Below are 23,591 nucleotides of genomic sequence, written 5' to 3' on the forward strand. Positions count from 1 at the left end.
GAAAGCAGCAGGCTGCAGAGTTTTGAGATGATGTGAAACTTCAGAAATCTTTTGCTGGAAACCAAATAATCAATTTGATTTATTAATTTTTCAGTAACAGGTTAATTATTCTTGGTTTGTGTAATTATTTTTTGTTTGAAAGAATCCTGGATTTTCACTTTTACTCATATTTGATATTTGTTTCTGCCTTTTTTGTTGTTTTACAGCAGTTAAGTAATTTAGTATTTTCACTAACTCAGGTAAAATTAGAAAGCTTGGTACTGGCTGTCGTATATTTTACCGAAACTTCAAATTAATTCAGATTTTTTTTTTATCACTCAGTGAATTTGAATATTTTTGCGTGAAAACTAAATTATTTCAATCATGTGTCGCTGATTGTGACTGATTGGGCTGTTTGTCTCTCATCTTGTCAAACTCTGAAAACTTTCTCTTCCTGATGTGACATGCTGTGAATTAGAGGGAAAACTCATTAGGAAGGAAAGGTTGACTGCTTAAATATCTGCTTCAGTCATTTAACATGCATCAGTTTCTGTGCGAGACTCCTTTATTTTCACCCTCTCATCAGTACAGATTTCAGGGTTTCCAAGTTTTCTGTTCCTGCTGTGTATCTGCATCAAAATAAACCAAACTGCCCTCCTCAGAGCAGTTTGTCGGTAAGTTGCACCACAGCCGTTCTGTGGTTTTAAATTCAATAGATTACCAGAACACGTCCAGCGTATCAAGTGGCAGCTCAGATGGTGTCGAGTAACTAAGAATTCACTTTTACCAGACTCACTATAGTGAGTTGATTAAAACTTCAACAGCAAGCAGCAGCAATGCATTTAAACAATTTTGCATTATTTAGCAAGGGAAACTGGATGTGAAACATACCACTGCATAAAAAATGATTCTAGACATTACAAGTCACCAACAAATCTCACTTACAAATATCTTGTGCTGACTTGTGAAATCGACTTTTAGTTAAAATAGGTGTTGAAAAGGGAAAAGAATAATCATGTGTAAAGGCTGTACTGTCAATTATAGTCAGTCCATCCATTCATACATGCATGTGAGAAATTTGTTGAGTCTTTTCTCAAAGGTTGTTCTGAACAATACAAACGTTGATCTAAAAAAGGAAACTGGTTCAACTCAGACTTTCTTTTCGAAATAAAACTAGCATTTTTTTTATTTATTATTTTTTAGGCTGCCAAGAAATGACTTGATAACCTTTTTATATATACTTAGAAAAAATGCACTGCAGCAAACTCAATTGTCTTCTAAGCTTTGCAAGGAGTTTATGGGTGATATTCTCTCATAGAAACCAAGGGGAGGAGCCGAGTTCAGTGCCAGTTAATGTTCGTTTACCTAAAGATCTGTTTGCCTTTCTTTTCCATGTGACATGTAGTATCACTTCCTGTTTCAGGGTACATTTTATTATAGCTTACAGCCCGTATAAAATAATAAAAGCAGTCAAATTGTATAATTATATGACACAGATTGGAAGCAAGCAAGCAAATGAATTATAAGAAACGTTCTTTACATATTTGTCAAATCCATGTTGTGGAAACGCCTGTCTCTTCCCTGTAGTCCTGCATTGTAAAATTTAATCTCAACATAATCCAAGAAGTGTTAAATGTCCTGCAAAATGTGACTAGATTAGTAAATTGTTACCCTGATTTATGCCTAGTACCCAGATATTTTTAGAGAATCATTGTCATGATAGCAAAGTTTCTGCATCCTGATTGGTCGAGTTTCTGCAGAAGCTCTCAAAGTGCTTGACCTCCGAGTTAAACCTTATGTAAATATTATTGCTGATAACGGTAAGAAAATCCTCAGAGGAAGAAGAGACTTTGAATAAGAGGATGAAGCAACTGACTCCAGACAGAATGAATGAGATGCTTTGAAAAGCAAACCATTTGAAATTCAAATCTAAAAATAGTTTTAGTAGAATTACCATACATTAGTAAGGTGGATTTCTATTTTTTCCAACTTTGAAATATTCAGAGCATTTTATCAGAGCATTTATTAAACTACTTACTTATTTATGTAAGAAATAGAAAATTTGGTGAGATTCCAGTGTTGGAAAAACATCCTGTTTGTTCTCCGTCTGATGGGAGGCGTGCAGAGGAAACTCGCCGCCTCACCAGATGAGTAATTCTTTCATCTTCTCTGCTGCTTTTTTTGTCTTGTGTTTTGAAATATGCCTGTTGAAGTCAGATAAGACTCTACCTGCCAGTTAGATGTGGCTGCCTGTCTGTTTGCTGTATGGATAATATCTCGTCTATTTGAACAGCAGCTCTCTCCAGGAACCAGTCATGTCATGACAATCTCTGTGATTTTTTTATTGCAAAGTCGAGACGACGTCTCTGGATTACAGTTTTTTTGTGGTTTTTTTTTTTTTTGCTTGAGGTTGCTTCACTCCACTTATATGTACATGTGGGATTGGATTGCAGGTCTGGTTTGGCCGGAGCAGTCAGTGGCCACATAGGTTCAATAATCCCACCAGATGAAATTTTTTATGTTCGGCAGCTTCGCAAAGAGAAAAGGAGTGATTTTCCCAAGCGTCTGCTTACTCCTCTGTGCTGGCAAAAAGAGGCGACTCGAGAGAAAATGTGGTGTAACCTGCCAAAGCAAACTCCCAGAAACTTGATGAATGTCCCGCTGCCCAGGCTCTGGGGATCAACTTGCACTTCATTGAAATTCCTCTGATACTGGATCCAGGCTCACTGCTCACTATTCAGACTTTTTCACACCAATTACTCTTCCATCTAAAGTCTAGAGTCTTTGTTTTATGTTACTAAAAATGTTTGGAAACCCTTCTACTTTTTCACATTTTTTCCATGCAACCACAAATTTCAGTATATTGTATTGTGGTTTTATGTGACAGATTAACACAAGTAGGGATAACAAGTTTTAGATAACTGAAGAAGTTGAAGGAAGAGAAATATTTTCCATTTTTCTTTTTGATAAAATCCCGTAGAGGTTCCTTCTGTTTGCAGACAGGATTGAGTGTCCTGGATTGTTTTTATAATAAATTGTTTTTTTAGTGAAGTGATTAGTGGCTAACCTGTTGCTTTCCAAGGAGTCTTGACTAAATCTAGAATCAGATTTTAAAGTAGAAGCTTGGTCCTCCAGAACCAGGCTTTTTGTTGTTGTTTTTTTTTTTTACAGCAGGATAAAATAATGTCTCTAGGGAGAAAAATAACATGTTTCCCCATGCTTTAATCATTAGACATCCTACAATCTTCATTAAAATAGCATAATTTTTGTCAACAAAATTACACTTGTAATTTTATTAAAATAAAATATGCATTTTCCTAACATTCTTTATCTTTTTAATTTAATTTAACCTCCATGTCAAATGTGTTTTAATTTGTTGTTTCTTAGTCTAAATCAAAGTTGTTGCTCTAACAATGGATTATTATAAATCCCCATCCCCTCTGTTTAGATCTTTGTACCTAAATTGTCTTACTTTGTACATTTGGACCCTCATGTCAGCTAGTGCATCTCTTTCTAAAGTTCCTCAGTTTATTCCAGCGCTACACGAGTACCGTCATTAATCTCACTACAGTTTAAGATGTATAACACTCATTAGCTGTCTTTATTGGTTACAGAGGTTTGCAGTCTGAGATCAACATCCCATCTGTTGAATCACATCTGGTTACTGTCCCATGTCCCCACTTGGCTCAGGTCGGCCTCAGACGGAGCATCTGCCTCTGGCTGATGTTGACATCCCACTTTTATGGTGTCAAGTCTGTGATCTCTCTGTAATTATCACGGCAAAGAAGGGCGCTGACAAGTGTAAACAATAGATGCCTTTGGTCTTAAATGGTACCAAATGGTTTGGCTGTCATAACATTCTTTATAGAGCCATTTAAAATGGATGCTGTCAGAAGCCACGATGTCTTCTGTTGTTCCTGCCTCCTGCCGGCTCTCTCTTCCATCTGGAATGGTCCTTTTCTCTGCAGAAGAAGTAATGCATCATGAACAGGAATGATATCCGAGGAACGGTGTTGCACAGAGGATAGGATGGCAGATGCTGGCTTTAAATGGAAGTGTTGCCTTTGTGTCATGCTTATTGTTTTACCGCGTCAGTCATAGCTGCAGTCGTCCCGGGGGCTCTCTTCAGCTGTGCTGTGCGGTAGGTAGGTTTGTTTGGAGGGGCTGCCTTGATGGGATCGACTGTCATGCAATATGAAGCTCAAATCTGAGCCAAATACCTGATGAGGTGCACTTTAAATTTGGCATGTTTCAGTAGCTGCATTTCATTGTATTTACTGTCAAACAGGTTTTAGTTTTGGCCTTCCTTTGCTGCATTCAGGATATCCCATCATGTCCTGGCAGAGAGTCAACTGCTGGTTATCCATTATAGCTAGCAAACTGTTGCAAATGGATCAGAGCAGCGGCGTCCAAAGCTGCTTCAGTTAGATTTAGAGATGCATACTAAACATGTCTTTTGTGCATTTTGAATGAATGGTGAAGGCGTTTGTACCCGATTGATCCTAAACCGTCAAACTCAAAAGAGAGTTTGCTATTCAGAGCTTTAGGTTTGCCCAGAGTAGCAGTAGGAAAACATTTCTCATGACTCTGGAACCAAACTTTTGTAACAATTAGACCATGTAAAATGAAGACCTTTGGCCAAATGAATTCCTTATTCAGGCTCATGTCTGTTTCTTAGGTGGAACCTGCAAAAGTTTGCAGTAATCACTGACAAAACTGAACTTTTTTAACTCTTTTTAAAGGCCAATAATCTCATTTTCATTTTTGGCTTGATGCATTTAATAATACACAATCAATTAAATTATTTTTTAAGTGTTTGTGACCCTTATTTTGAAAGGGCAACATATTCCAGTATTCATCACAGTTTTGGTTCCACATAATAAGTACCAAAATGTTCCAGGAAATTCCTAAGATGAGGATGCATTACTAAAAAAAGCTCAATAATTGTAGTGACAAATATAATTTCCCTGAGCAATGGATGCAATTTCAAGGTCTGTTTTACATGTCAGGGAAACAAAAATATTTGTCCTTTCTGGTATTTTAAAGCTTTTTACAGCTTCTTACGAACTAAAAACAATTACATTTCAACCATTTTGGCATATTGGAATAATGAGGTTTTATTACGTGGCTAAAAAGAGGAGAGTGGTAATTGAATATAAAGATAAGTTAAGTACATATTTACATGGTGCTGGCAGATGTAAACTCCGTTTTATTTGATGTGTCATGGAAACCTTGAGCTGTACAGGCTGTGCTCTCACATGATCCCTTCAGGATATTGTGGAGAGATGTGGTTGATTTGCATTTCAGATGGCATTAAGTCAGCAAGAATCATACTTTCCCACCACAAATAAAAAACATCGTTGGCCAAAGATTTAGAGATTACTTATTTATATCTTCAATCCCTGTGCAGCAGACAAACTTTTAATTGAGCAAAGAATTTGGCATTGTTCCTCATTCCTGCCAATCTCAGCCTGCTGAACTTTCTCTTTATAGATTAACTGTTGTTTTTGGGCTAGTTTTGGAAGCTCACTTTGATGCACTTTCAACCAAAAAGACAGATTAACAGGTCAGCACTGGAAGAAGTATGGAATTTCTACTTTTGAAACTGGGTTTTCAGCATTGCTTTTGTGCTCAAGAGTTAAAACCCGAGTTAAGTTGCGTGCAATGCATTTACAGATTATTTTAAAATTTTGTTGTAAAAATAGTTTTAAATTGCAACAGTGTGATTGCTGTTAGCATCAAACTATTAAAAATATGAATAACACCTCATCAATTGTAAATTAAAAACCTCACCTTTACAGAAGTGACTAGCAGAGCTCCTTTTGTTTATGCATTTTAATATTGTTATGACTAGAAATATTTCCACGCAGCCAAAATAGCTTTTTTTTCAGCAGTACACAGCAACAGGTGGGGGAGCGACGGCGCTTTCCAACTCTACGCTTCATAAATATACAAACTTTCTCCCCCTTAAAAGAACTTTAAGCAGTAGAAATAATATTTTGAATGACTGAAAGTAGAATGAAGTGCTTTGGGATTTTCTGTGCTTGACAAAGTGCAACAGGCTGTTACCATTTATCTCATCTCATAGCCTATGGAACATGCAGCCTGGGCACCGACTGCTGAAAATCATGATAGAGCTTGAATTTCTGGACTATTATTGCAAAAATCCTACCTTATAAACAGAAGAGCAACAGAAGTGTTCAGTAGGCTCTACTGTGGGGCGTAGAAATCCATTTGCAGCTAGTTATCTCACTAAGATGACTAAGGGATATCGTGGGATGGAACCAAGTTTGTATTTATAAAAGAAAATTGCAGCAATTCAGGATGAATCACACCATTCAACCAGAAATAACAGCATTTATGGCCTTATATTGTATTTGCACCATGCTGTCTATGATACTGGAGAGCTCAGAGAAAGTGGAGAACTTGCCTTGTTTAGTTCCACACCCAGCACAATATTAAGTAAATACTTTGCTGCACGATTTCCATCCGGTTTTCTCTTCCATTAATCAGCTGTGTCCACTGCTTTATCTGAACTTTATCATCTCAGGTAATGAGATCTAGTTCTAGTGAGGTTATAAATGCAGTAAGAGTCAAATAAACCTGTCATCTGTATTATTGGCTAGCAAAGTTTGAATGCATAACCTCTAAAATGTCACAGCGAGCCAACCTAAAACTGCATTTCAGCTATTTAGCACAAATCATCTTCTGGGCTTTGTATAGACAAAACCTCCAAGATGTTCCCTGCAGCACTGATACTGCAAGAAATGTAGTTTCAATGCTGCAGGAAACCTGCAAAAATAGTACAGTGAAGTTCTGAGTCGCAAAGGATTCTTTAGAGTATAAATCATGGATTTCAGTGAAATTTAAGATTGGAGACTCCTGGTTTTAGCACACACACATGGAGAACCCAAAATGTGCATACAACTTACTTTTCTGTGGTCATTCTTTTGTACTACAAGTGGTTTAATCAAATTATATATAAATATGTAATATATTTTGCAGCTTCAAGATGGAACTCACTATGAACCTCTGCCTCCTAGTTTCTAGGTCATATATTGACTGGTAATAAATTAAAACGACTCCATGTTAGTGGAAGAGATTCGGCTATTAAGCATGACTGTAAAATATATATTCTTTTTTTTCCCTTTGAATTAAACAAATGTAGTACTGGGAAGAGCTACGGTATCATCTGGAAACAACAAGACAAAGAAGGCAATTTATTTCTTGCAAAACATTTATTCTGCCTCTGTTTTAGTAGAAACAGAATCTACATCAACCAAGCATATGCATTTAGGAATACTTTGTTTTTGCAAGGGAAATATGTCTTAAATGAGTACCGAATTAAATCTGCTTATGAAATCTAGTCAGCAAAGTTATTAATTTCTTCTTCTTGGATTCCGGTTTGCATCATCTGGAGAGTAAAGTTATTTTCCCAGAAGGGTAATGTGGCTGTTGGCTCATTGCGAGTGACCAGTATCTGATCATTTGAAGAACATGCATTCATTGGTATAATTCTTAGCTTCAGCAAAAGTCACTGTGTGGCATTTGACTGCAAATAGAAACAGGAATGTTAGCAGAGGAAAATTCAGAACAGGTTTTCAGAAGACTCCAGGAGATGCGTAGCAGCCGTTGAACCTTTTATAACCAGGTGTTCCTCCAGCTGAGTACTGCCACCAGGTGCCCTCAGGCTGTCACTGCTCACCAGCAGCCCTGCAGTCACTCTCTAAAATTACAGACTCAAACGGAGGGCGAGTTTGACTCGTTGGTTCTTGTTCTGCTTTTATCTTCGTGGGCTCCCACTCAGCAGAAACGGGCCTTTTTTTTTTTTTTACTCACAGGCTTGTTCTAAACAAGTGCAAGCTATAGTGACACCTCCCAACGTTTTAAGTGTTTCCACTTTCACTGCACGGGTTAAATAAAAACTGTCTTGGAAAACTTGTAAAGTTTACAAAAAAAAAGTGGTTACAGATTTCCAGTGCATCTACAGCAGTGTGATGTTTCACAAAAGGTTATATAACTGGTTTGATATAAATTGCATATTGATAAGAGCTAAAATGTTTTGTTTTTAGGCAACTTATAGTAAGTAGTAAGTTGGATTACTTGCAACAATTCAGGGTTCCATTTTGTTGCTCTTTCTGAGTAGTTTCTTGCTGCGCTGCGCCTCTCGAACCATTTTCTCATTTGTGTCAACCCCACAGTTTGACAGTGTGTGAAAATAATTTGGACTGTCGGTCCTGCTGCCATGCATGCATAACTCGCTGAATTCAGCAAACCTGGCTTTATTCCGGATCCATCGTGTCTGCGGTTCTTTTGATGGGTCTCTGAAACCTGATTAGTCCGCGAGTTGTTGGAGCTTTGAATGAAAATGACCTGCAGAGCCAAGAAAACCACATTTCAGCAGCCAAGAGATGCGATGGCCGTGCAGAAACACAAATGCTGAGTGCCATTTGAATGTCCAAGAATATTTTGGTACATTTTGTCACATTACAACAATAGATTTAAACCTTCTTTATTGGAATTTTATGTGATAGATGAACCAAAATGCAGGTTTAATTGTAAAGTGAAAAGACGCTGTTTCACTTTACAATGCTCTATTTCACTAGAAATACAGCTGATTTTTGTTTTGTTAGAGAATATTTATGAACAAACCACATAGTAAATACCAAGGAACGCACCAGACAGGTTAGGGATAAAGTTAAAAACATATTTGGATTAAGTAACACTATCCCCAAGTTATGAAGATCTTACAAGAGACACTGTTAGAAGCATTATATAAAAATAAACTACCAATATATGACTGTCCACCAGAACTAATAGGCCAGGCAAGGAGAATGTTAATCTGAGAAGTAGCCGAAAGTTATCAAAGTTACCCTGGTTAAAATATTGGTAACAGTTGAAAGAAAACCAAAAAAATCAAGTAGCAAACATGCGGAAGTACATTCTGTGGAAGAAAACTAGCTCATTGTGTTCCCTATTGTGACAACTTCTCCCAACAGTGAAACAAGGTAACATCATGATACTTTAGGAAGTTTTTCTTCAGCAGGAACAAGAAGGCTAATGGGAGTCCATGGTAAGATGGATGAAGCTGAAAACAAGGCAAACGTGTTGAAGGTTTCAAAAACTGTTGGCGAGGACAGCAAAATTTTGACATTTTCTTTCCACACGACAATTATCCGTTACTTTGTCTTGATCTATCAAATGAAATTCCAATGAAATACATTGTTTGTGGTTGTAACCTGATAAAATGTGAAAAGTTTACAGTAGTATTAGGTTTGCTTGGCACAGTGGAGGGCGTCGATGGATTTCTGCTCCTAATGTGACAGAACTTCCCAATGGTGGTTTAGATTGGTCTCTGTGGCATTCTTTGTGTTTCCATGTGGCTTCTTTTAGAGGACCTCTTAGGGAGCTTAGATGGCAAAGTACAAGAACCAGATGTTTTGTGTTGAGTTGCAGGTGCAGGTTCTGTACTGGTGATGAGATTTAAAACATTCCGAGGAGGAAATCTGTGGAAAGGTTGAGGTGTTTGAACACAGCTTTAGGTCAGGAGTCTCTGTGCAGAGTTCTGATTAAGTATCCAACTAAAGCAGCCGATAAGAATGAGAAGTTCACGTGGCTGTGCACAATCTACTCTGAAAACTATTAAGATAGTTGTCCCATGAGGCAAAAAAATCAAATCTTTACCAATTTGTAGCTCTTGATTCATTCCTGCGAGTGTATTTTCCAAGACAAAGTCATGATTTGAAAGCGGCACACTGTAAATGTCAAATGTTGAACTTGCAGAGCAACAAGATCCTGAATTATTATTGTCTTGTTTTGTCCAAAGAACTCTTGTAGGGGTGTGAAACATAAAAGCAGGTTTATTATAACTCCACCAAAATATGCTTGCACTGTAATAAATAATGCTGCTGCCATAATCATTATCCTGCAGCTTTGGGAGAAAATATGCATTTATACTTTATGCACAGTGTTTAGAAAATATCAGTTCAGGAAGGAAGAAGTACAGATGCCAGCACAAGAGCAAAAATGAGATTAGGAATCGGGCAAAAAGCAGGACCACTTCCGTTCTGCTTTCTCAGGCCAGCACACGGAAAGCAGCCTGTTATTACTGCTGGTTTGCAGAAACTGGATTACTGGCGTAAACGCTCCAGCAGCCTACAAAACCAGTCTCTCTTGGGTTGCAGTTGGTTTGGTCTGTGGTTGGGACATGCAGATGGAAAAACTCGTAGCTCACATGAGAAAGATAAATTGCAGCGTAATCCCATGTACATAAGTGATCCTTTTTATTTAAGGTTTCGTCAGGATGAATGAACATTTATCAAGCAGACAGTTTATTGACTTTGATTTTTATGAAGAAAATCGACGACATATGAATCCTTCCATTGGTTAAATTATTGAATTTTTACTTGCAGCTTCTTGCTACAAATGAAAATATACTAATTTTGCAAGTTACATTTTCTTCATGAGAAATTACTAATGTTTTTAGATGTGTGTGTGTGCGTGTGCGTGCGTGCGTGCGTGCGTGCGTGCGTGCGCAGGTAGGTACGTACTTCAGTGTTCACTTAAATGTTAGTGTTCCCTTTATTTTTTTTGAGCAGTGTATATGTAGCTCCAGTTAACAAATTTGACCTCATTGTTTTAAATTTTGTCAAAGCCAATCAAAATTATATTAAGAGTTTATAAATAAGGACGAAAGTTTACTCAGTTTGATTATAGAAAAAAAACGCAGAATCGCTGTTACAACAACGTCACATAGATAAAAAGTTGAGGAAAATTGCTTTGCAGTTTTAAAAAGCAAAATTCTTGTGTGTCTTGTAATGTTTTTATGTTAGGTTGTCTTTCTTCCACGCCAATGCAGGCCAGCAATGTTTTATGTCAGAGGCTCGTGCAAATACCCATGAGAAAGACAACAACACAGCAGGGCACACTTGCTTTCCATTTCCCGAGATAATGATGTTTATACCTGAGGTAAACAGTTCATAACACAAGGAATCTGGTATGCGTGTGGTTCTACAGTTGAGTAAATGGAGTTTGTTAGTTTGTTTAGCCTTCCAATTATTTAATGTCCAGATGACGACCAACCATGTAGAATTAATAAAAGGTTAAATTGTAGTTTAATAGGCTACAGGTTATTGTAACCCTTCATTAGTTTTTAATGACTTTTAATACCATAAACAAACCTGTTATTACTACCATTTTGTAGCTATTAACAAATAGTTGTAGGAAGGCTTAAATATTAGGAAATTGCATTTATTTCTGAAACCTTTTTCACCCATTTTCCATTATTTTGGCTATTATTCCAGTTTGGGTCAGTACTTTTGACAAAAGATGACAAATTACAACCCTGATCAAACAAAAATAACAAGGAAATCTCTTGTATTTATTGAAATCTCAGTAGTACATTTCCTTGCAGGAGGTCATGATAAACACACTTTGGTTTCAATCATACATTGCTAACTGTGCTAATTGAAAACTGTTGCACAAAAAATAATTTAATAGTTTTATAGTTCTTTTGGATTTCAGATTTGACAGTCAGGACTGCAGTCAGCATGCTGCAAGCCAAGACGAGGGTCATTTGAGGTTCTTTGCTAGTTTTATACACGTCTCTTTGTTGTAAACCACGAGGAATAGATGTTTTACAGCTGGGAGAAATCCTCCGCCACCACAGTGTAGGATATCATGCTCTTAAATCACACCACAACTACAGCGGCAACGTGGAAACCACAAGAACAACTTTGGTCAGCTCTGGGTGCTTCTCACCAGACGAGGAAGTCTGAAGATTCCCGTTTGTGAAACATTCATGCAGAAACTGACGACTTTGCAGGAGGCTTGTGCTTTTGAACCTCGCTGCTGTAAAAGCTCTTGCCGCTTTCTGCATGACGAAGCAGAGGGGTCGACGGAGGGCCGTGTGGTTGTCTGCGGAGGGCTGTGGATTGGGATTGTTAACTCTCATTTATGCAGGGTAACAAGAGAAGCTGCAAATGCTAACCTACAGATACAGATGGATAGATAGAGACAGAGAGATATTAATTACACACTGAGGCTCGTTACAACCCCAGTCGACGCTCCAAGCCATCGCTGAGGTTATTAGACCACAGAAGAAGTTTGGCAAACATCTAAGCATACAGAGAGCGTTTTCCCACAGAGACATTAAAGCTCATGCAGACAGTCGAAGATCTCTGCCCAGCTCGGCTGAGCCCAGCTGGTCTGCCCTCAGGCCTTTGGTTCACTCTGACGCATCCAGAGGAATGAATGCTGATGCTGCTGCTCACCGGGTCAACAATCACAACCAGAGACTCTCTTGCTTATTTGCTTAAAGCTTTTTGTTTGCTGTGACCCCCCTTTTGTGTCAGTGGGAATCTATTCATGGTTTGGTTCAGTGTTGATTAAGTTACCACTGCCTAATTTGTGGTTAAAGGGTCAGACAGTTTTCGAGTTCAAAGCCAAACTGTGTTAAAATTTCTCTCATGTTACGGTCATTTTCGAAGAAGGCTGTCCAGCCCTCGAAGCCAAAACAGGCTTTGATCCTTTGAATGTTTTGCACCATGTTTGACTTAACTCAATCCCCAAAATCCATATATGTAAATCTGACTTCAAACCATTCTGAAACCAGCTGTTTTATACTCTGAATAGTAAATATATATAGTGTGCAGATGCAGGTTTTAGCTTTTCTTTTTCTTTTTCTCAGGGCTCGGAGTGTGTCCTGTTTGGAGGAATTGTGTAATCTTTTTCAGAATGAACTTGAAAGGGATTCTGACCCCTGAATATTTTACTGGTTAGATGGAGGTCATGCAGAGATTTGCTCTGAAAACTAAATTTAAAGAAACTTCTCGAGAGTAGAGATGAATTGAGAGCAGATGAGTTCATTTTTCTGTTTTGATTTCTTTTTAAAGGCACTTTACCTAATTTATCTAGAGCTGCACTTAAATATTCCTTATCTCAAAAGATATTACAGGCATGTGGATGTGGCATTAACTAACCTTAATATTTAGGTTTTATGGGCAGGATGTTCCTCTGTTATGCTGTTTTTTGGCTGAGGCATTGCAATTATTCCCACTGGTTTTAGATTTAGTGCAGCTGGAAGGATTTCTGCTCACATTCTTTTTGTTTTTTTTTTTGCTTTCTGACAGTTTTCACGTGTAACCATGGCAACACGTTTTTTGGTTTTTGTTGTTTAACAACTGGGAGCTAATTGGCATCCCATCAAATAATACTAGGTTTCATGGATGCAAAGCAGGACCAAAAAGCTGAGACGAGAGGAAGTTCAAATCATTTTGGATTTAATATTTACATCATTGCTGCAGCACATTATGGATCCTCTCTGCTTTAACCTTATTAAAAATACTATCAAAAAGCTTTAAAAGCAACAATATTAATCTTGAATAAATGTGACATGGCTTATTTTAGAAAAATGTACTGGTACACCTAAATAATAAAAAATTGTAGATAAAAAAAGTTGCCCAAGCAGCAGCAGCTGTTGTCAGATTGAAATTATGTTGAATGCAAATTAAGAATCTGAAGTTTTTCTTGTCTGGGTATAATGCTCACTGTCTGAGGTCTGTGTTTGCAACAGACCTGAAGCAGAGAGACGTACCACTATTTAGTGAAGTATTTAATTTATTGCTAGTCAAATTGGATTCAATGTCATCTTTGTTATCTTCATGTTCTGCCGCCCAGATTATCGTGCGACTGAACTCATAAATAAGTCTTCAAAAGCTGCAAACTGCTCTCTGAAAATGTTTTAAAAATCCTTGGGGTTTTGTTCTGATTTTAACTGTACACATTGTATTTACATGAAGCCGTCAATCACACATTTCTTATCTGATAAATTCAGATTTGACACTAACCTTGGTAGTACCAGCGTCTTATAACTCATCTATCAACTTCGAGGTGTTTTGCCCTCACTTTGATCTGTGTTGTTACCTGACCACGCTGGCAGTCGTGATTAATCAGCTTGTGAGTTTATCTCTTTCCTAATGGATCATCCTAATGAAGTCTCTGAGCTGTAGAGAGTGACGGATGATTAATGCACATCGGTCATTAAATCCTCTGCATGAGCATACTTCCACTGAAGATGCCCACGGCTTGTTTAGAGATTAATTTTGAGATGAAGTGGACGAGACACTGGCACAGTAAAAAACCTGCACACATGAAATCCTGGGCGACTGTTGAAACAGGAGGTCACTTTTCCAATTAAATCACTATTTAGCCTCTTTGATAACATGTTAACGAGATCAAAAATCCCTCTTGACATCCATGCAAATCATAATTTCTCCGTATATCAAAGTTATTTTTTATTCATCCTGAAGAATGACATTTTTTGGGGTTGCATAGATGCAGCAACAATTCCCCTGAATGACTTTTTCATGAAGATTTAACCCCTGTCCAAAAACCTTTGGCACATGAAATGATTGTTTTTAGGACTGCATGGAATTTACATTTTTATTATATATTCATATGCAAATCAAAAGACCTCAAGGTATTGAGCAAGAGGATCTTTTCACTCCTTGTTTGTTTAGTATGAGGTGTATGTGCTTGAGTCAGATGGGTTTAAAAAAAAAAAAAAAAAAAAGGCTCAGTTTTTGGCAGCCAATCATCAGTTGCATCCTTTGCCGTCATTTTTAACTGAAATGCCAGAGCGTAAAGGTAAAGCCTGCTGTCCTGTAGAAAAAGTCTGATATATTTTTGCAGCCAGCCACAGATGAACCGTCGGGGAAAAATAAAAAAAAATGGACTGATCATTTTCCTCCCCAAAGAGTTTCCAACCACAACAGACATTCCAGCAGACCGTGAAGTTCTGCTCCAGATGTAGCTTCTTTAATTTTTCATGTGCAGAGCGACAGACGTGGGTATGGAGATCGCAGCAAAGCGGGGCGACTGTTTTCCTTGTTCTGCTAATGTAAACTCCTTCAACGCCCTCACACTATGCTTCTGTAAACAGGAAGCAAGTTTTCAGTGCAACATTTCTGGAATTATCAGTGGTAATAGACATACATTTATCAGAACTTCAGCATATCTTTTAGTCATTTATTACACAATTCATCAGTGCAGGAATTTGTAAACTGCAGTGTTTTGATTGGAAACGCTTTCATTTTATGTAAGTAGTCGCAGCTGGATTCCATGAACCTAACTTCACAAAATTAAATTAAGTCAGGAGTTTGATTGACCATATTTGTGGAAAAAGCTGCATCTAAGCTGTTTCACTGAGTATGCAAACATTCAGCTCATTAAAAGATCATTCTGCAGAATTTCAAATATAAATCAGATGTTGGTTTGTTTCAGTAAAACTTGAAGTTGGTGCAGAATGTGTAAATAATGGACAAAAACTGTCAGATCATTGTGTGTAACATCTAATATTAGCTTGACTTTTGAGTCAAAGCATTGCACAATCGTCTCTCAGCACCCAGACTGCTTATTTCAGCTGCCCAGGGTGAAAAAGTGACCAGAAAAATGCACACATTATGATGAGCTCAGGAGTAGAAGATTCCCTTATATGGATGCACGCGCAGATTTCTCTTCCCTTTATTTGGAATAGATGGAAATGCAAAGCAATTTTGAATGCTACAGGGTGAAAAAAGAGAGCTGCCTTTCTATCCAAAACAAACGTTGAGGTCCCCGATTCAACATTTCAGGGAAGTTTGTGCATAGCAGAGTGGTTGGTCACTGAGCAGTTCGCTTTGTGTTGACACAAGCAGACTTCTGTTTAACGTAATTATTTTTGGTAACCCCAAAAGTTCCTGTTTCCCACATATTGGTGGCGTTTTATGTCAGAACCATTAAAGGCTCCCATCCTTATAATTTAAAAAAAATATCAGACTAGCAGACAGTGTCCTGCAAGTGTTTTCATAAACTTTGAACCTCCCCACAGCTTTATCTCAGACCTGTTTGGTTTGGTTTTGGTGATGCTGTTTCTGGATTAATTCCTTCATCGAAACAAATGGTAACCATACATGCATTAAAATTAGGGAAAAGTTGATCAGATCTTAATAGTGTTTTTAAGGGACTCTTTACATTTCCTCTTGTAGAAATGTTCATTGGGGAAAACATGCAGTACATAAACATAAATAAGTCTGATCACAGTTAGACACATTCTGATTTAGCAATAGGAATAACTGGTATCAAACTATTTAATTCAAAGTGAAACAGAGATGTTTCCTTTTCAGTTGTTAACAGAAGCCCTTCATAGGACATGACTGGCAAAACTGGATTCAAAGATTTTGGTTTGGAAACCATTGGGTGTTCTTAACATGCCAAACATGATTGATGAGACTGCTTGATGGCTGTTCTTTTAGGACTATATCATTACCACATGTATTTGATGGTATCCAAGGTAATGAGAGAGTGGAAAACACCATATGAGAAAAAGGGGAGTGAAGATTTGTTGCCGTGTTTGTAAATTTTTTTCCCACCCTGATTTTTCAGTGACTTTACTTGGAAAGTTTTCTGCGCTGACAAAACTACTGGTTTCCCGCGTGCCACCCCTTCAGATCCTCTGAGGAACATTGCAAAGCTACAGTGCAAGCATAAAACCAGCTAAAGAGGAAAAGAGCTGGCATTTTCCCTATGGAGAACTGATAAACGCTTTGACAGGAAAAGCCCTGCAAACGACTGCATTCCTTGTTAACCTTGTAAGGCTATTTTTACCACTGAAGGGCCTATTGAGCTGGCATCTTTTGTTCACTCTGCAGTGTGAAACAGGAAAGGCTGGTTTAAATCATGACCCTCCAAGACTGTGTCCTCACTCTCAACCTCTTGTCACAGTCCAGGCTTCCATCCTTATGTAAATCTATTTGTGGAATGCCTTTATCCATCACTTCTCTCTCCCGACACTCCAACTTTGTGTCCGTGTTGACTCAGAAGGGATGGATTTAGAAACGGAGCTCTTGCACAGATTTCTAGATGGAGAAAATAATCCATATTATTAGGAGTGAATCTGGAGAGTTTCCCAGGCGCTATCTGAGATCTCTGCTGGAATATTTTCAGCTAAATGCCTTTCTTTTCTTTCAAAAGGATGTTGGTTCTTTGCATGTTTGTGCAAGCTGTTTATTGTTATCAAAACAGATTCCTCTTTAAAAAAAATCCCCTCAGCCCAAAAGTCCCCCAAGCAGGCTGGTTATTTTCCTGATGCTTCACCAGTTGATCTTGTGTTGGTGTATAATTAGCTGCTGATTCCTGCAAGTGAGTTTTAGCATGCTTAGTCAGGATTTAAAAAGAAGCTAAAGGGTACGACTGGTGAATCTGATGGACTTACCGTCTATCTGTATAAAACATACTTGCGCAGCAAAAAATGGTTGCAGAAAAAAATATTTCTACTCTATTTCTACATTTTTTTCTTTCTTCATATTCTCTTTCTCTGTCAGAGCCTGGATGAGCTGGACGACGACGACGCCGGAGAAAAAGACAGACGTGATGAAGAGGAGCTGGTTCAGGCCAACACTTTCCAGAATGAGTCTATGACAGCTGACCCGGCCACCGGCTACCTGCTGGTAAGAGCTTCAGACGCAGAGAAGGAATGTCTTGTCTGTTCCCAGCCAGCGCGCTGCGCAGATTGTTACTTCTGTGCTGCCAAACAGAGGCACTGTTGCACAGGAAGACGCTGGCAGAGCTCAGCTGAGCTTGTGTGAAAAGAAAGCCGTGATTCAAAACACGAAGGTGTCTCAGCATTTCATCATCCCTGGGAACTCCAGTTGAAAGAGGAATGAAGAACCATAAAATGCCGTTTAAAATGGTTTAAGCCTTTAAGTTTTGGTGGTGGCATCTTTTTAAAACCAGCTATTTTGGGGGACAAAATCCCCGACTGTATTTGGGAACCTGTTTCCAGCTCTGCTTCTTATGATGTCTGTTTTTTCCTTAGCTTTTCATCCAGCAGTGTGATTATTTTATTCAAATGGAGTCCATGCAGAGACAGAATGCACTTCCTTATACTTATTTTGATAAGTGGTCTGCAAAATGAAAACATAAGTGAATTTGTGAAAATGAAATACTTGTAATTTAAGTCATGTTTCAGAGCAGTTTATGTTCTACAAAACGCAATCTAATTTCACACCAGCTCCAAATGAACACAGTGATTCCCAATAAGAGACTGAGCACAGAGGGGGGTTGAAATGCATCACGCTGTGTCACAATGACAAAAAAAGTATTCTCTTTCATTTCTGACTGACATGAAAATTGCCTTCTTTTTACTATTCTTTTATTCTTAAAAGAAGAATCTTCCGCTGTGTGACAGCTCTGCATGGATGAAGGTTGTAGTCACGTTCCAGATGGATTGGCTGTTGTGCATCAGTGGGCTTATTTTGTTTTGGGCAGAAATTGTCTGAGGCAGTTTATACCAAGCAGAGGCTTGTGTATGAAATGTGCACACGAATACCATGCTTAACAGGAAGAATGTGACAGCACCTGCTGAGTTGTGGCTTTGATTAAAAAATAAACCAATAATCAAAAGTAAGGAATTTGCTAAATTGCAAACAAACAGCAAGGAGTTCAGCTTTGCCACGTATCCGACTTAGAAGAGAAGACGTTAGTCCTCTAGTTTAACAAAAAAATCTTGCACGTATGAAACTTTATGGCGCGTTCACACCAAACGAGTCCGACGCTTCAGGTTCGACACATGTTCACTTTGAATGCAGACGCTTGATATTTTGCTCTACACCTACCATTTCACTCGTCTAGTTTACAAGTCTATATGGAAGCACGTCGAAATCGTTTGAGCTATTCGGACGCATTGGACACTCTTGACATGTCAAACGCTCAAAACGCGTTTGGTGTGAACGCACCATAAAATCAGAATGGACTTTTTTTAAAAAGAGAAACTTTAATGAACCAAAAACGAGCCTCTGGAGTTGTTTCAGTCTCCTCAGCCACCGAAAGGAGAGTCTGAAAAGTCAAAATAAATCTTTGCTTCCTGGGGTGAAGATCCAAAAGTTAAGGGATTGGGACACAACACTCTTCATGCACAGCCTTGTTGGATGACTTCTTCATGGTCTGCAGTCAGATCATGAAAGCATTTTTTTAAGTAGGCTGTCAGCAAACATTGACGGATCTCAATTTAATTAATCCAGTATAAACTGGCTATGTGAAGAAAGATTTTCAGCTGCTTCCATTCACCACAACTTTGTTATACAAAACAGTTCAACGGCTTGTTAATTAGGTATTTGGATGCTTAGAGAAGAGAGTATGCTGAGCAGAAAATACATCCATTTGAAAGCTGTCAGATTTACATATTTGGTGTCACAAGTGCTTTTCTCTTTCCAAACTGATGAATTAAAGCCAGACCATCTTTATTACGTCATTTAAATTTCTGGCCTGCTTGCTAGATCTTTTCTGTCACTGCTTTAGTTTTTGTTGTCCATTGTTTTGCATCGGGTGCTCAAATCGTGATATTGTCACTTGAAACAAAATATTCTTTCTAAGCTTCTTTTTACACCTTTATGTATGTGCATACAGAAACCAGATGTGCAGGATCTTTCATATCATTCATACATAGCTGTTACTGATTTTTAAAGCATGTATTTTTATTCTGACAGCTTGCTCCATAAGCAGCAGGGATACATTTTTTACTGTGGTTTCCCTATGCAGCTATCAAACTGACATGTGAAGTAAGAGCAGCTTGAAAAAATAGCCGTGCCTGTCGAACTCCTTGTATCATGACTAGACAAGTGATTGCCGTGGCAGCAGTGTTATGATGTACAGTTTTCACCTGCTTGCTGGAATGAAGATATCTGGAGGAAGAGAAGTCTTCAAAAGATTCTCAGTTCAGATTTTTTTACAGGCCTGCATCCGACTCCTAAATGTCTCTCCAGGTCTCGGAGCATTTATTCCAAACAAAACAAACCATATTTTTTCTTGTTTAGAACAGAAAGTCCGAGTTATCTCTACAAGCATGGAAAAATGATTCTTATCCGTGTTTTTTTCGTATGTTGTGATATCCTTCTGCAGTCATGTGGTCCTGCTTAACCAGCCTTACCCCTGCTCTGCTCTGCAAGGGAAAAAGAAAAAAGATCCGACATATGGAACATAACTCAGGATTACCTTCTTTTAAAGTGGCGCCAGGTCCGTCTGTCTGTCTCTCACTCTCAGCCCGGAGCAGATAACATGACGCCTCTCCAAGTTCAGCTCTTTTTAACAAGCCTCATCTGCATTTTTAATTATCGCCTCTCGGTTCTGATGCAGAACAGATTTAAACAAAGAATTACTCAACATCAATCGTGTGACATTTCCTACAGGAGCAGCTGTTCCTTGTTTCTGTCTGAACAAATACTTATTCACACCTCTGAATCACAGATAAAGTGCTTATCTTTACTGTGAGCAATGAAAGTAGGGTAATGAGACACATACAATGCTTGAAATGTGGGCTCTTAATACGTATACTTTATAAATTTTACCATTTTTTTCCTTTGTAACTTGGTTTAGGCTTATGGCTATAAAAACACCAAACTTTTGCATTGAAGGAGCACAATAGCCTCTCAAGTGGTGACGGCGAATTCACTAGTTTCTACAAATGTTTGTAAAACAAAGATTCATGGTGATCTGTGAAATTAAGGATCAATCCCGTTTGTCTAGTGGAAGCTTGGAAAATCAATTTTCTCTAACTTGCAAGGGTGGATTGCCTGCTTGTGACAAAAACTAAATGTAAAACTAGAAGTAATTTGTTCTCCTGTTCCAACCAGTTTCTATGTAAACACTCCCATTTCATCGGTATATTTTATATTGGCCAGCCGTGCTTTGGTTGTGTTACATGGTGGCAGTGAATGGAAGCAGGTAAAAGTCTCAACTTACCTAAATTAATATTTGTTTTGTACTCATAATGATTTAACTAACATTATATTGATGTCACTGTGAAAATGTAAGAGGATGCAATTTGAAAGGAAGTCAGAATAGAGATATATGATATTTCTCATTTGGCTCAGACACTGAGGAAAACAATTTGCAGCTGCAGCTAAATATTTGGAGAGATATTTTTGATTTATTAAAGCTAATTTTTGGTAACCCCAAAAGCTTTTAAAAAACTGTTTAAAATGTAAAAACTAATTTGCTTTAAGCAAAAAATGTAAATGTCTTTTGTATGTGATTTTTCTGATTCATCCTTTAACATTTCTTCCTATGAGGAAAGGACACACAGATATCTCTCTCTCTCTTTCTGTCTCTCTGTCTCTCTGTCTCTCTCTCTCTCTCTCTCTCTCTCTCTCTCTCTCTCTCTCTCTCTCTCTCTTTTCTCCAAGCATTACATTTAGCACTCCAAATGGAGACAAAAGTTGAATGCGTCTTCCGGTGTTTAGAGTGAACACTTGTCATGTTTCCACCTTCACTCCATCAAAGATTGGCATTTTAAGGTCTTTTTCTGCAGCTGGCGTCAAACTCTGACAGCTTCTTAATAAAATGTGAGAACAGTGGAAAAGCATTCCAACAATAGCCCAGTGAGGCAAAGAAGAATCAGGCTGAACCTTAATGTTTTCAGTTAAATGTTGAGTAAATGTCAGCAAAAAATCTACAAATGTTTTCTTTTAAATACACATTTTCCTCTTTCAGGAGCCAGGAATTATCTTCCAGCCTCAGAGCCTTTGTTCTTCTTGAAAAAGCCACATATGCGTTTTGTATAAGGTTTTTCTACTGAAATTATTAAGTTCCTCAAGAAAAATGGAAAAGACAGAGCAGAGATAAACATCGAGAATTATTTTGCTCCAGGTATGACGAAGGTATTTTGCAGATATGTTTGTGTCTGAGCTCTGTGCTGAAGCATGTGGTGGCGTCAACTCGGCCCAGGCATGATGAATAAATAGTTTAAAAGTGTTTATTGATGTGGCAAATAAAATTTGGGAGGTGTTTTGGTGACGAGTGTTTTCTATTTAGGTTGTGCTAGTTTTGATTTGTCATAATCTGTAAATAAATGTGGCTGGAAAGAAACATTCTTATAAGTGAAACTTGAAAATTGTTGATTATTTTCCAATTTGTTCCATGCATGATCTATTTCAAATTGCTTTTTGACTTTAATATACATTTCTGCAAAATAGAACCAACATCGAAGTAGGCCTGCAGCAAAGAAGAACAAAAAGTAAAAGTTGATTTATTTAAAGTATAAAATGTGTTTCATACTAACACAATATTGATCGTTTTTTTTACTGAATGAAGTGAATAATCAATCCAAATCAGAAACTGTTTAATAAACTACCAGCGTCTTTGTGGTCAATAAACTACTGCAGAATGAATCAAGATTTTTAAAACAAAAATATTCAGTAAAACATCTAGTTTAACATTTACTTTCGTACTGGTGTTTATAACTTGTTTTTTAATTAAATTAAAAACTTTCACACCTGAAGGAACAAACTCTAATGTTAATAAATTGTGTTAAAAGGACATTCTTTCTTTTTTTTTTTTTAGAGAGAGAATTGTCTCTGTGTCAGCTTTTCAGGTCAGGTTTCATATTCATTATAAATAAATTAATGTATTTATGACAAACTCTGGAAATTATAATCTGAAAAGTATGAAATTTTGGTCTTTTGTTCTTGTAATAAAAAGTCCGGGGTCGCAGGGTGTGCTCCGACTTTTTGTTTTGAAAGTTTAAAGCGGTGCATGGTTCACATTAACTATTCTTTGTACAAAAAATACTTTAACATCCTTCTTCTGATTTCAAATAGTTTTGGAAAACACATCAAAAAGAGTGACTAATTGGCTTAATCCAGTCAGAGCCATAAATGATGAAGTACATTTATAAGGATTTGATTAAGCAAACAGATGGTTTTGTGTGTTTTACTTTGCTTACATATTTGGGGATAAACTTCCCTTTTCTTGCATTTGTGATTGATTAATTTCTGTTCCATATTACCTCTGTTCATCTGTTTCAAATTACCTTAGAAACACTGCAGCAGCAGCAGCAGTTCTGATTGCTAATGGAAGCTATTCAAGCTCAGTTCAGGAGGGATTTATTTAGTTTTTTTCATACTTTATTCAACATTGTGTGGAGGAATAGCAGTAAACACACATTTACATTTAGACAGCATATTTATTGAAATCAGTCATTTTTATTGAGGTAAACAAGTCAGTGGGTGTGTTTTGTAGGTATATGCACAATTATTTTGACCTTAGATATGTAAAAAAAAATTGACCTGAAATATAAACAATTACATGCAGTTTAAAAAATCTCAGCAACTTAAAGTAGAATTAGGATATAGCTGAGCAAGGCACATAATGAAAATGTAATATTTGTGACTACATTTTGTGTAACTCTTCTTATCTACTAATTTTTCAGGTGAATTTTTGCTTTTCTGCAGTTAAATCAAAGTATGTTCAAACCCATTTCTGCATCAAAAATCCACCTCCTTGAAACTAAGTTCATGTTTTTGTTGGAAAAGTACTAAAAATGTTGCAAAAATTACTTTTTTTTTTCTGAAGCAGTCCTGTTGCTCTGACGTTGCATTGTACAAATCTTTTTATATTTCAGAGGTGAAGGTCACAATTCATCTGCAGGTAACATGCATGTCAGTCTTAAAGATAGCTGCATGTGTGAAACAAAAAAACAAAAACAAGCATTGATGAAGGGAGTCTAGCAGAACAACGGCTCTTCAATCAGCCTTCGGACCCTTCACTGCACAGAACCTCAGGAAAAAGGAGATCCGCAT

At 37.6% G+C, this 23,591-nt stretch overlaps 1 protein-coding gene across 1 annotated transcript in view; it reads left to right on the forward strand.

The window, feature by feature from the left end:
- The window catches only part of pawr (PRKC, apoptosis, WT1, regulator), a 56,395-nt gene that overhangs the window by 20,808 nt on the left and 11,996 nt on the right, over positions 1-23,591 (forward strand). The window contains exon 3 of the mRNA XM_008400448.2: positions 17,340-17,465. Within this exon, the coding sequence (XP_008398670.1) occupies positions 17,340-17,465 (126 nt within the window). The remainder of the gene's footprint in view (positions 1-17,339; positions 17,466-23,591) is intronic.

This window comes from Poecilia reticulata, linkage group LG23, assembly GCF_000633615.1.
Source record: "Poecilia reticulata strain Guanapo linkage group LG23, Guppy_female_1.0+MT, whole genome shotgun sequence".
NCBI classification, from domain to species: domain Eukaryota; kingdom Metazoa; phylum Chordata; class Actinopteri; order Cyprinodontiformes; family Poeciliidae; genus Poecilia; species Poecilia reticulata.